The sequence below is a fragment of the Schistocerca piceifrons genome, chromosome 4 (genome assembly GCF_021461385.2).
Source record: "Schistocerca piceifrons isolate TAMUIC-IGC-003096 chromosome 4, iqSchPice1.1, whole genome shotgun sequence".
In the NCBI taxonomy this organism is placed as follows: Eukaryota; Metazoa; Arthropoda; class Insecta; order Orthoptera; family Acrididae; genus Schistocerca; species Schistocerca piceifrons.
This window is the reverse complement of record NC_060141.1, coordinates 293576708-293589444: the sequence shown is the minus strand read 5'-3', so window position 1 is coordinate 293589444 and position 12737 is coordinate 293576708. Positions and strand designations below refer to the sequence as shown.

Genomic DNA, 12737 nt, shown 5'->3' with positions numbered 1-12737 from the left:
CGCTTCGATTCCAATACTGTTCCTTCCTGTACAAATTTATGGTACAACCTGTGGATGGTCTCATTGCAAGGGACTTGTCGTGTGTTAAACTGTTGTCGAAAACGCCTCTGAGTCACAAAAGGCTTTTCGTTTCATGAAAAAGTAACACAATTGCCGATCGTTGCTGTGTCGTCAGTCTTCCATTGTCAGCCATTGCCGCTTACTAGTCTCCTAGTCGCAGTATCGTGAATTACACGTCATTTCGTAACTCATTTGTTTTTCCAAGCTCTGCTGGTACTGTTGTAGAGATCTCAGCGGGATATCTAATGTGCGTCGTAAATTGTGAAAGAAACAATTGGTAACACATTTCGTGCGCCACCCTGTAGTTTATCTGATTTCACTACTTAAAACAGCCATACGAAAAGAAACACTAAACACAATTTTCACAAATAAGTACAATCATTGCAAATAAATGCAATTTTCAAAGGAAACGTTTTTCACACATAAGTAGGCAAATTTTCAAAGAAGCAGTAGTGCAATAGAGTTATTAGAGTATAGATTCTAAACAAAAATCAACTGTGTTATTTGCAGGTGGGTGAAACATATCACTTTCCGATTTGTCTTCCAGTTCGGATTTTTCACTGGTCGCTTCGTTAGAGCTGGGACGACGTGGTGTGGATAGCGATTTCGCCCCAATATCAGCATTCAACGTTTATCTTGCAAAATGCCTTTCTTTTTCTAAGCCAGATTCACACACGGAACAAAAGTGTCGCCAGAGCTAATGGCATATCGCAGTTGCAGTGCAGTTGCATGTGTGAACTCCCAGATTTCAGAGGCGCAACTTAAGGGACGCAAATTTTGGCACGCCACAAAATGTTCAGCTTGATTGTACCACAGTCTAACGTAACAGTAGCTACATTTTGCCTCAATTTTGTTCCCTACTGCTCCAGCAGCGCTCCAAGCGAATAGTAGTTGTTTAGTTTGGTTTGTACAATGGTTTCTACAAACGGGAGCGTCTGTAGGGCAATAATTTTCAGTAACAACAAGAAGAAGACACCAAATGGTTTTTTTGCTTTCCTAAGGATTGTGAGAGATATGTACCATCATGTCACTAAATTATATCATCAGATTTCGCTTACAAACTACATGTGTATTAATGATTAATCTTGCGTTTTTGGAGCAGTAAATAGCAAGTGAATAGCAGACGAGAAGATCTTATGAAAAAAGACGCTGTTTACCTTTATAGTAATGTTAATTTCTGTTCGCTACACATCGAACAAAACCAGTTCATGACACAATTTTATCGGGCTTCCAGCCGCGTCCTGTGATTGAAATCCACAAGCTTTTGACCATGTTCTCCTCGGGCATTGTCAAGTGGTGACTGTCAAATGGTTGCTACTGCCATTCTTGTGTAGCCAGTATGTCTTCAGCGACATCACTGGTGCTCGCTCCAGCGCCATACATGGGTATTGTTTTTATTGCGCGCTTACCGTCCCTGCTTCAACTTTTCTATGGCCAGGTTCCAAGCTGTGCTTAGCCGCAAGGCGCCGTCTTCATTGAGGGTGTTGCCAGAAATTTTTAACTCGATCGCATCTTTTATAATACTGTCCCAAAAACTAGTAGTCTGCATAATAACAGATGTCTCTGCAAATGCCATATGGTGTCCGTTTTCTAAAGCACGTTCCGCCACCACTGATTTATCAGGATACTGTAGCCGAAAACACCTCTCGTGTTCCACATGGCGCTGTTCAATGGCACGTGCAGTCAGTCTGATACAGAAATGTCCATATCCACACCGTATTTTGTATACTTCTGGCGTTCTCAGACCAATACCGTCTTTCACAGGCCTCATTAGTTGTCGAATTTTAGCCAGTGCCAAAAAAAACGTATCGATTTTATGCCTGTTTGGAAACCGCTAATCTTTCCTGTTATTGAGCCACAGAGTGGCAAGTAGGCAAGCTTCTTTGTGCCCTTCTTGGAGGTCTTCTGCTTATGTTTCTTTGGCAAGATGGCTTGCGAAGTCTGTGGGTTTTGTAGCCGTTTTCTTTGAAGACTTTCTGTAAGTGGCTCAGTTTCTTTGGAAGGCTTCCAGCATCTGAAACGGCTTCTGCTCGATGTACCAATATCCTCAGAAGAGAAATTTTCAGCGAAGGGTGGTGATAGCTGGTAGCCTGCAGATATCGGTCTGTGTGGTGGGTTTGTGAAGAAACTGTGCCACATATGGAAAGTCCTCAAAGAAAACGGCTACAATAACCACCAGATGTCGCAAGCCATCTTGCCAAAGAAACATAAGCAGAAGACCTCCCAGAAGGGCACGAAGAAGCTTGCCTTCTTGCTGCGCTGCAGCTCAGTAACAGGAAAGAGTAGCCAGCTTCTATACAAGTACAAAATTGATATGGTATTTAGGGCACCGGCTAAAATTCGACAGCTAATGTGGCCTGTGAAAGATGATGTTGGACTCAGAACGCCAGGAGTATATAAAAAAACCTGGGTTCGAGTCCCAGTGGGGACACATATTTTCAGCTGTCCCCATCAAGGTATGTCAACAACACCTGTCTGCAGCTGAGGGTTTCAATTAATTATCGTTTATTCTAGAGAAGCTGCACGGTGATCAATGGTATCTGTTCTTTCGAGAACAGTTACTGTCTTCATATAAAGTTAAATTGCTACCCGGCCATTGACCTTCATCTGTGCCAGTGCGCACAGGTTGCCCAAACTCTTACGGGAATCATCAACTGAAGTTGGCGTGAGTAACTACTAGATGGGCTAAGTATCTATTAGGAACATTACGTATGTTGATTGTGGACAGTTGGGAATGTGGGAAGTCCCTGTAGTCGCGCTATTCATCTGTGTCCTCGATGGCTCAGATGGATAGAGCATCTGTCATGTAAGCAGGAGATCCCGGGTTCGAGTCCTGGTTGGGGCACACATTTTCAGCTGTCCTCATCAAGGTATGCCAACAACACCTGTCAGCAGCTGAGGCTTTCAATTAATCATTTATTCTAGAGAAGCTGCACTGTCATCAATGGTATCTGTTCTTTCGAGAACAGTTACTATCTCAATATATAAAAAATATAACTAATTAAACAAATTGATTCTATATTAAGCGACGCTGGCTTAACTAGGCTTTGGCGCCGCCTCCTGCGTTGGGGAGGGAATAAGGAATACTGTTCTACTGGTTTATGGATTACCAAGAAAATGCTATTCGTCCTTTCTTAAATCATTTATCAGGGAATTCCTTTTTCATGGAAACAAAACATATTAACGATTCATGTACTATATACCATTGTGTTGCTTATAATTGTTTATGTGTGGCTTTGTGTTCATAATGCAAAACTGTTTGTATTACCTCATGCTTACCTCTTTACGATTATGTGGAAATGTCGTCGTTTATATTAGCATGTGACGCGATATGAATTGATTAGTTTTATTTGAGGACACATGTCTCTGTGTTTGTGTGCATTTTGTAGTCAGTAGGTATGGGTAAATGTTTTGTAGTTGCGCTGCGATGATGTGTATTCTTATTCTTCAATTGTGTGATGACCAAAATATACACATAGACATACTAATAACTAAATCATTTCTTTGAGGTGCTGCCCGTTTTTTCATTTGGTACCTGTAACGCCCATCGTAAATCTCTTCTTCTGCGCCGTGTCGATGCACTGGTGGCTACAATGTAAAAAACTTATTACTAACTTGAAAACTAATTGTGTTTCGTAGATCATAGGCCACTCATATACTCGTTCATCACATTCGTTCGCAGACGTTTTTCATATTTCATTCTTATTTGTTTATATTTATTTACTTGCATTTGTATTCCTTTTATTCATTTACTGCAAAGGAAGTTACTGTGACATCTCCTATGGTATCTTATATTTTTGTTAGCTAACACGTCCTGTATGTTGCGTACTAATGATTTCCTTTATTTCTAGTTACAATGTATGTATCTTAGTATTGACGCAACTTCCCATGTTGATATAAATGAAATATTACATTCTTTCGTTCCCTGATAGCAAATATAGTTGTTACGTGTTATTATTTATTTTGAAATTGGGCTTGATACTTGTGTAGCTTCGCCTTTCTATTTGGTTGTGCTGCGAGTTAGCCTGTTGCGCTTGCGCAAGGTCAATGTCTCTTCCCTAGTACTGACGTAACCATGCATTGTTCAGCACATACAGCTGAGCCGTACGCTGCTCCAATTTGCATTTCGCTTCGCTTGAAGCTGTGTTTTTACACATCCTTCTAGTCAAATGTTTGTCTTTGCTTACAAAGCAATAAAATTACTTGAGTTTATACACATTTCATTTAAAAATACACATAATAAAAATTTTTACTTATAAAACTATGACATTTACTTATAATACTATTTTATACACATCTCTACAGGATGGAAGATCCCAAACACAGCAAGGAAACTTTTCAATATTATAACAAAGAGTAAATGCGGCATAGAATAGCTGAGAGGGGTCCAGAGGGATCTGCAGCAGATCTACATAAAAATCTCGAAGACCACACTAAGTGCCATAATGAGATTGCAAATGTGATATTTGAGGAAAAAACATCACGCTCACCTGGTAAAATAAATTAACAGAAGAACGGAAGAAGAAACATTCTGAGGGGATGAAGAGTTTTGTGAAGCAAAGAAGAAAAACGCCCGAAGATAGAATTATGAATTCCAGTTCAATTGCTCTCCTAAAGGGGAACAATCATTATAATAATAATAAAAACTATAACATTACTTATATTTTATGACAAAAAAACTGCTGTGATACTGTGTCACTACTCGTGAAAAGCCTTTAAGTCTTTGTGAGGCTGGAGACCTATGTCTTTCCCTGTTCTTTCATATACCAACCTATAAGTTCCAGGATAATGTATTTTTGCAATAATATATTGCCCTGAGTTCAGCTTACCGATCTTTGTTGATTTGGGATGTGTTCTCAAGAGGACTCGTTGCCCTTCAAAAAGTTTGTAACTCTTTTGAACTTTTTGTTGTATATTCTCTTTCTGTATTCTGCTCTATTCTCCAGCATAATTACTGCTCGTTCGATTTTATCATGTAAAGTGAAATCTTTAGTAGGTAATTTTGGTATGGGTGATTCCCATCCGTCAGTTTGCTTTGTCTTAAACATAAGTTCATTAGGAGTGAAACCTGCGGAAGAGTGGGGAAGATGGTTTGCTATTTGGTTAAATGGAGTCACGTATTCAATCCATCGTGAATGCTTATTATGAGCGTATGTCCTTATAAATCTATTGAATTCTTTAAACACCCTCTCCACAGGATTTGGTTCTGGGTCGATAAAACTTACCAATATGTGTCTAATGCCTTGTGTATTCATGAATTGTTTCCATATTCTTCCTACGAAACAGACTGCATTGGCTGTTAACTTTGCTATGGGTTTCCCTACTCTTCGTAAATAATCATCTTCAATTCTCCTTATGATGCTACTGGCTGTATTCATAAAGAGCTATATGTATTTGACACCACCTTTTGCTCTACGATATGGCCCTGTGATATCCAGAGAAGCCATTTCCAGCAGAGCTGTGGTTAGTATGGGGTGTAGTTCTGTAAACTTTGACATGTTGGATGGTTTTGTTCTTTGGTAAATAGCACACTTTTTTAATATTTGCGAAACACGTCGCCGTAAATTAGGAAAGTAACAAAATTGGGAAATCTTGTCTGTATATTTTGTTACTCAGTAGTGTCCCCATACTTCGTGCGTGTGTTTGATAAATTCGTCGATGTATTCCTCTGCAAGGCATACACGCCAATGGTTTATAACTGATACCATTTACTTACCTTATCGTTGTGTATTCTGATTGAGATTTTGTATTATCTTTTACCACCTATTGTCTTGGTGCTGTATTATTTCCATCTGTTTACAAAACTCTTTGTAGTCTGATTTTTGTGTATTACTTTGCATCAATAACGTTCGGATTTCTGAATCGTGTTCAGACAGTCATCGAATCGTACGAAACATGTTTGAAAATTTGATTTGACCCCATCGCTTATAAGGTCTATAGTATGGGGCTCAACTGGGACCGACTCAGGTTTTCCTGCAGTGCAGTCTGATCTACTTCCGTACGCAGGACAATTTCTGTCGGTTGAACTGTGTGATTGTTTCCCCAGCGTGTATCATTTACAGTTCGCTCCATACTTTCTCGTGTGTTCATATGGCTGTTGTGGAATGTTGCCGTATTGTGATTTTGGTGGGCAAAAGTTGCCTGCGGTACGGTGTGCGGCAAGGTATTGTTGCTGCCTCGCGCAGGACTTTGGTATGGCTGACTGTTTTTATTTACACGCGGTGCATAGTTTTGAGAGGAGGGATTGAAATTAGCTTGTGGATGGTAATCGTTCCTGTTATATGGAAAGTTTTGTTTAAATCTCTTGTTCCCGCTATTTCCTTTCCCGTACCCATTACCACAGTTAATGTATCCTTGCAGTTGCGCGTACCAGCCTTGTATGTTCACGTTTACCTTTTTTATTGACCATTTGAGTTATGTTGTTGTGGTGTTTGGCTGTCTGACGCTCTATTTGTTATTACTTTCTCCTCATATATTAGATCGATTGAATCCAAAATGGATAGAAAATATTCTGTGTCGTGTTCGGCTGTAGTAATTAATTTTTCACGAATGTGTGATGGCAAACGACTTTTTAAAATTTTTAAGACATCAACATGAGAAACAGAAATCGTCAAATAACGTGTTTTAGTGAGATACTTCTCAAAATACCCTCGCAAGCTACCCTATTTGCTATTAAAAGGGACGGGATTAAAAAACTCTCGCCTAAGTATCTCCCGTATGGCTTCTGACCAGTTATTTGTCAACAAATGCTCGTTCAAATTGGAAATATGTGGCACAAGGCTCAGCTACCTCGGTCGCCCACAAAAGTACATCGCCCTGCGAGTACCCAACAACAAACCTGATCTTTTGCGCTTCCGTCCAATTTATAGGAAACACTTGTCGAAAAGCACTAATAAATACAACAAGGTTCATCTTCTTACCTTCCTCGTAAATGTTAGGAATTGACGGTGTCTTAATAGACCTTCCTCAGGAAATATAGTGGACAAGCTGTTTGCGCTTTGTGCTGTGTTTACATAGCTGTCATAATTATTTACATTTCTCGTAAGTACTGATTCTGGTGTTATGCCCTGTAAACTTGCACTCTGCATTCTGTCATTACTACTGGCATTGTTTGTAGGGTTTGCAATGACCTGTGTGCATACGTTACTTTGGTTTGCTGTGGCTGACACTTTGTTTATGTGTACAACAAGTATCATTTTCAGTTAAGTAGTTGCGTATCCTGTGCTCTGTAGCTTGCAAATTGGTGTTCACTTTGTCAGTAATGTTATTTTCCTTTGGCTGAATAACTTTTTCAACTACATCATTGGTTAATCTACATTCCTTCACCCTTTTCCGCTGCGTTACTGGTTTTGTCCACAGTACCTGCTTCAGCTTATGATATTACATCAGATAAATTTTCACTAATTTTGTCTCTTTCCTTTTTGGCACAGACTGATTCGATTTCAAGTGATGCTACTTTTAAAGTGAGTTCATCAGTAGCTATACGTATATTTTCGTAATCCTTGTGCAGTTTGTTCACTGCGGTAGAGATGTTCTTTACTGTGGAAGTTAACTGTGCTTGAGTAGCTTCCAGGTTTGTGTGTGTGTGTGTCTTTAAGTGCTTTTATTTGCTGCTCTACTGCATCATTCTGCTCGTTAAAGAGTGTCTAATTTCTGATTTATTTCCGTAATGTCATTGTTTACTTTGGAAAGTACATCTTGCTTTAGCTTTTTTTCCATGTGTCTAGATTTTACATTCATTTCCTCGCGAAAATTCTTTGTCAAATCACTGATCTGTTGTGTTAATGTATCCTGAAAATCTTTTAAATTTGTTTTTGCTCTTGTTTTATGTTGTTTATGTCTTGTGTGACCAGCGCCGGCTTTAGGGTGGGGTGACTCGGGCGGTCGCCCAGGGCGCCGGGGCCCAAGGGGCGCCACGTACTAAACGCATGTAAAAAAAAAAATTACAATTTACAATCACCCATTTCGCGAAACTAAAATATTATTCACTCTCATTCAACATACGTCGCTAATCTCACGAATGCGCGATGAATTCGGGGTAGCAGAAGAGAAATCATGCTGAATGCAATCTTCGTATTGTCTGCAACCATCCATGTTTGACGCGGGCTAGCATGGGCTCTACCAAAGCGCCTCTCTTATTTGTTTCAAGAGCCGCAACAAGGAAGAGCCCATGCAGCCGCACCATCTCTCGTTTAAAACAGAAACTACCGGTCGCTCCAAATAAAAGAAAATACAGACTGTGAAATATACATTACATTATGATTTAATTAATACGAATGTATTTATATCGAATATTTGTGACTTAATGACTCATGTACATTAATTAATAGACCATGCAATGCGTGCACTGCATTCATAGAGAATTCTCCCCTAACTTACTGAAATAATACAGCGCCACACAATGTTTGTTAGACTGCATATGTTGGCAGCGCTACGATTTGCACCCGCATGTCAGTAATTGTCAGTAAGAGTCGGAGACAGCGGTCATGTTTTCGTGGCTGAATAATTGTGAGTGAAACGAGTGTCGTGACTGTGTCAACATTTTAATTTTCTGGTAGGTGCGAAAAACATTTTTATCTTTCAGTTCAGGTTTTTTTCTAGTTACGTCTACTGATAGGTGAATTTCTTTATTTGTTATAGATCGAATATTGTGGTCGCGAAATAGAGCAGTGTCCAAGCAATAATTTGTCAAATTATTAAATCATGCCAGAAGAGAAGGAAATGATTAAAAAAAAGCTTTCTGGTTCAGAAAATCGGAAAAGAAAAGCTGAAAAAGAAAAAGTTCTTGAAGAAACTAAAAAGCACATGAATATTTATAAGTACCTTAAAGGAAATTCTAAGGCAAATACTTCAGATATTGAATCAAAAGTCCATGTATCAGCAAATATTTCTTCAGACTGTGAACAGTTATACACAAAAATTTACAATCACCTATTGAAGGTGATCAAATTGACCAGCGCAGTACATCTTTGCATGAATCCTCTGATATTTCTCCAAGTCAAAATCAACACATGACATCTGTGGTCGATGAAAGTATCAACGTTCTTGCAATAGAAGAATACAATGTTTCTGATGTAGGTATGTGGCCAAAAGTACTTAATGCTAGAGATATAGATCGCATTATAATATGTGGACCCTCACAAGTATGTCTAAATAACTTTCCAAAAGATGAAAATGGGCGTCATTTCTCTTCAACTCATTACACAAGAAAACTATCAAACGAAGAAACTATCAGACGATGGTGGCTAGTTTATTCTGTATCAAACGACAGTGTCTTTTGCTTTTGTTGTCGACTGTTTGATTTAAAGTCAACTACTAATTTGACTACCATTGTGGGTTTCAGAAATTGGAAACATTTAAGTGAAGCTCTGAAACTGCATGAAAATAGTCCTAACCACAAAAAAGCATTTACTCAATGGACTGAAGCTGAAATCAGGTTTAAAGCTGGATTAACTATTGACAAGGAAGAACAAAAGCTAATTTCTAAAGAAAGTTTACGATGGAGCAATGTGCTTCAAAGATTGATGCACATTACTTTGTATTTGGCTGAAAATAATATGGCATTCAGAGGGTTATCAGATAAATTATTTACCCCAAATAATGGAAAATTCTTAGGTCTTGTACAGTTATTGGCAAAGTTTGATCCAATCATGGAAGAGCACGTCAGACTGGCATTGAATGGTGATTTGGCTGACCATTATTGCGGCAAAAATATACAAAATGAATTAATAGAACTCATGGCATCACACGTTATGTCTACAATCGTATCCCGCATAAAGGGCTCAAAGTATTATGCAATCATAGCTGACTGTACTCCAGATATAAGCCACAAAGAACAACTTTCGATAACTTTAAGATGCGCCGACGTAACAGAGGATGGCGTAAGTGTAAAAGAACATTTCATCTGCAAATAGATGATACAAGCGGTGAAGGCCTCACAGAAAGCATTTTAAAAACATTGAGTGATCTTGACCTTAACATTAATGACTGCAGAGGACAGGGCTACGATAACAGCGCGAACATGAAGGGGAAAAATAAAGGCGTCCAGAACAGAATTAAGAAGTTAAATCCACTAGCTTTTTTTGTGCCATGTGGATGCCATACTTATAATTTGGTATTGTGTAATGCGGCAAAATCATCAGTAAAATCCGTGACACTGTTCGGAATGTTACAAAAAATGTTTAATCTATTTGCTGGATCGGTAAATAGATGGAAAATTTTGACCGACCATTTGAAGATATACACCCTGAAAAATGTAAGTGACACACGCTGGGAAGCTCGAATTGATAGCGTCAAAGCGGTTCGTTATCAATTATGCGAAATGCATGACGCTTTGGTTTCCTTGGCCGATGCTACTGAACAAAGCGATGCTGCGGTGTCACACGAAGCGACAACACTAGGAGGAGAATTAAAAGACTTCAGCTTCATTGTTTCTCTCGTGACATGGTATGATGTTCTGTTTCAAATTAACGTTGTGAGTAAAGCAAGTCAGTCACCCACAATCAACTTTGTCGAGTTTATGGGAATCCTTGACAAATGTTGCTCTTATTTGGAAACATATAGACAAACAGGTTTCGAACAAGCTATTGTAACAGCAACTGAATTGGCTTCGGATCTTGATACGCAGCCATTATTTAAACCACAAATGCGATTAAGACGTATTAAACACAGGCCGGGTGAAGAGGCTGTTGATGATCAAATAACTGACCCAAAAAAGAAGTTTAAAGTAGAGTTTTTCAATGCACTGTTGGACACCGTGCACATATCCATGAAAGAAAGATTTGAACAGATGCAAGAATTTTCTGCGACGTGGAGTTTCTTGTTTGACATTAAAAAAAAAATCAAAATAAAGAAGAACTAATACAATGCTGTTCTAAATTACAAGAAAAGTTAACTGTCAACATGAAGTCAGATATTGATGGAAATTTGCTGTGCGACGAAATTTTAGGCCTGCAACACTATCTCGAAGACAGCCAGGCAACGCCTATTGAAGCCTTAAACTTCATAAAAAAGCATAATCTTCAAGAGTTATATCCCAACATCTGGATAACGTTACGTATTTTGCTAACAATACCAGTGACTGTCGCAAGCGGCGAACGCAGTTTTTCCAAACTGAAGTTGATAAAAACGTACTTGCGGTCTACAATGTCTCAAACAAGACTAACCAGTTTGGCCTCATTGTCCATTGAAAATGAAGTTGCAGAAAACCTGGACTTTGCTAATCTGATCAGAGACTTTGCCGACAGAAAAGCGAGAAAAGTAAAATTTTAGTCGTTTATAATTGTTTTTCATTAGGCGTAATATGTTTTGTGTTCAGATGACTGACAGAAAATATAGGTTTATGGCGTACAGTTATATTAAATTCAATAAAAATATGGTACCCAATTCAAAATTAGTGTTTTTTTCGTTATACATATTACCTCCTATATATAAAAATCAATTGTTGTGTGTTAGTCTCACCAAAACAAAGAAATGGCTTGACCAATTTGAATAATTTTTGTTTTGTTTTGTTCGCTTTAGTACAGGGGTGCTTCAGAAAAGAAAAGAAATATTTGGGATATACGAGCCTGTTTCAACCACATTTTATGCATCTTTTCTTTGTTTGGAACGCGCAAAAACAATTTCCTGGAGTTGTTGTAGATGTGCAGTGCAGTACTACGCAATATTTTTAGACAATTTCCCAAAACGTGAATGCCCAAACAATATATCACTGCTATACTGACTGTTATGGCAGCGACAGCAGCATGCTGGACTGACGTCACAGGCTACACAAGACTCACATGGAGCGTCTTAGCGGGCTTTCAGATTATTTGGATTTCATTTCCATTTAAAAAAATAAAATACTCAAATTTACGATGGAAAAAACCATGTTATGATCATAAGATGACGCCATTAACCACTTAAGACGATTTCTAGAAAACAGTCAAATACTGTGTTGCAAAGCGCTGCCAGGTTGGCTATTTATACAATAAAGGGCGCCAACTGGATGACTCGCCCGGGGCACCTGGATGGCTAAGGCCGGCCCTGTGTGTGACTATGGTAAGGTTTTGTGACAAACTGTCAAATTTTGTATTTATGTCTGTTCGCAAATTGGTGTTTCTATTTTTTATGTCTGCACGCAACTTGGTGTTTGTATTTCTTATTTCGATGCTCAAGATATCAAGATTTTGAAGTATCGCGGCAAGTGCGCTATTTTGGTTGCCATATGATGTACTTTGATTGTTAACAATTGTACTTTGTAAATCAACATTTGGATTTCGTATGATGGGTGATGGTAAAGTGTTGTCAAAAATCATGTTATGTGCACTTTCTATGCTTTCCTGTTGCTCGCTGAGATACGTAATGTAATTTCATCTATTGTCATCAACGTATCATCAAAGTTAGAGCGCTGTCAAAGCTCACTAGCACTTGTCACTTCGGTTACGTTCATCTCTGAACTACTTAATACGTCTAAGTGTGGAAGACATGGCGCTAGTATTTCAGATGTTCTGTCTTGCAATTGTACACCATCCTGGCTCATTTGGTTTTTGCCATTGTCAACAATAATGGAAACTGACTTTTTGCCATTTTGATTGAATGTTAAATTAAAAATTTTGCAAAACAGAAAATTGAAATATATTATTTTTGTAAATTTAAACATACAATTTAAGTGTCCTCAGTTGTTAATTGGCTACTTT

At 38.5% G+C, this 12737-nt stretch overlaps 1 protein-coding gene across 1 annotated transcript; it reads left to right on the top strand.

Moving 5' to 3' along the window:
• The first annotated feature begins 9617 nt into the window (after positions 1-9617).
• LOC124795058 lies at positions 9618-11331 on the top strand. Its single transcript, XM_047258856.1, is given in 3 exon segments — positions 9618-9764; positions 10262-10891; positions 10894-11331. Coding segments are annotated over 3 exon segments (1215 nt in total).
• Positions 11332-12737: the final 1406 nt, after the last annotated feature.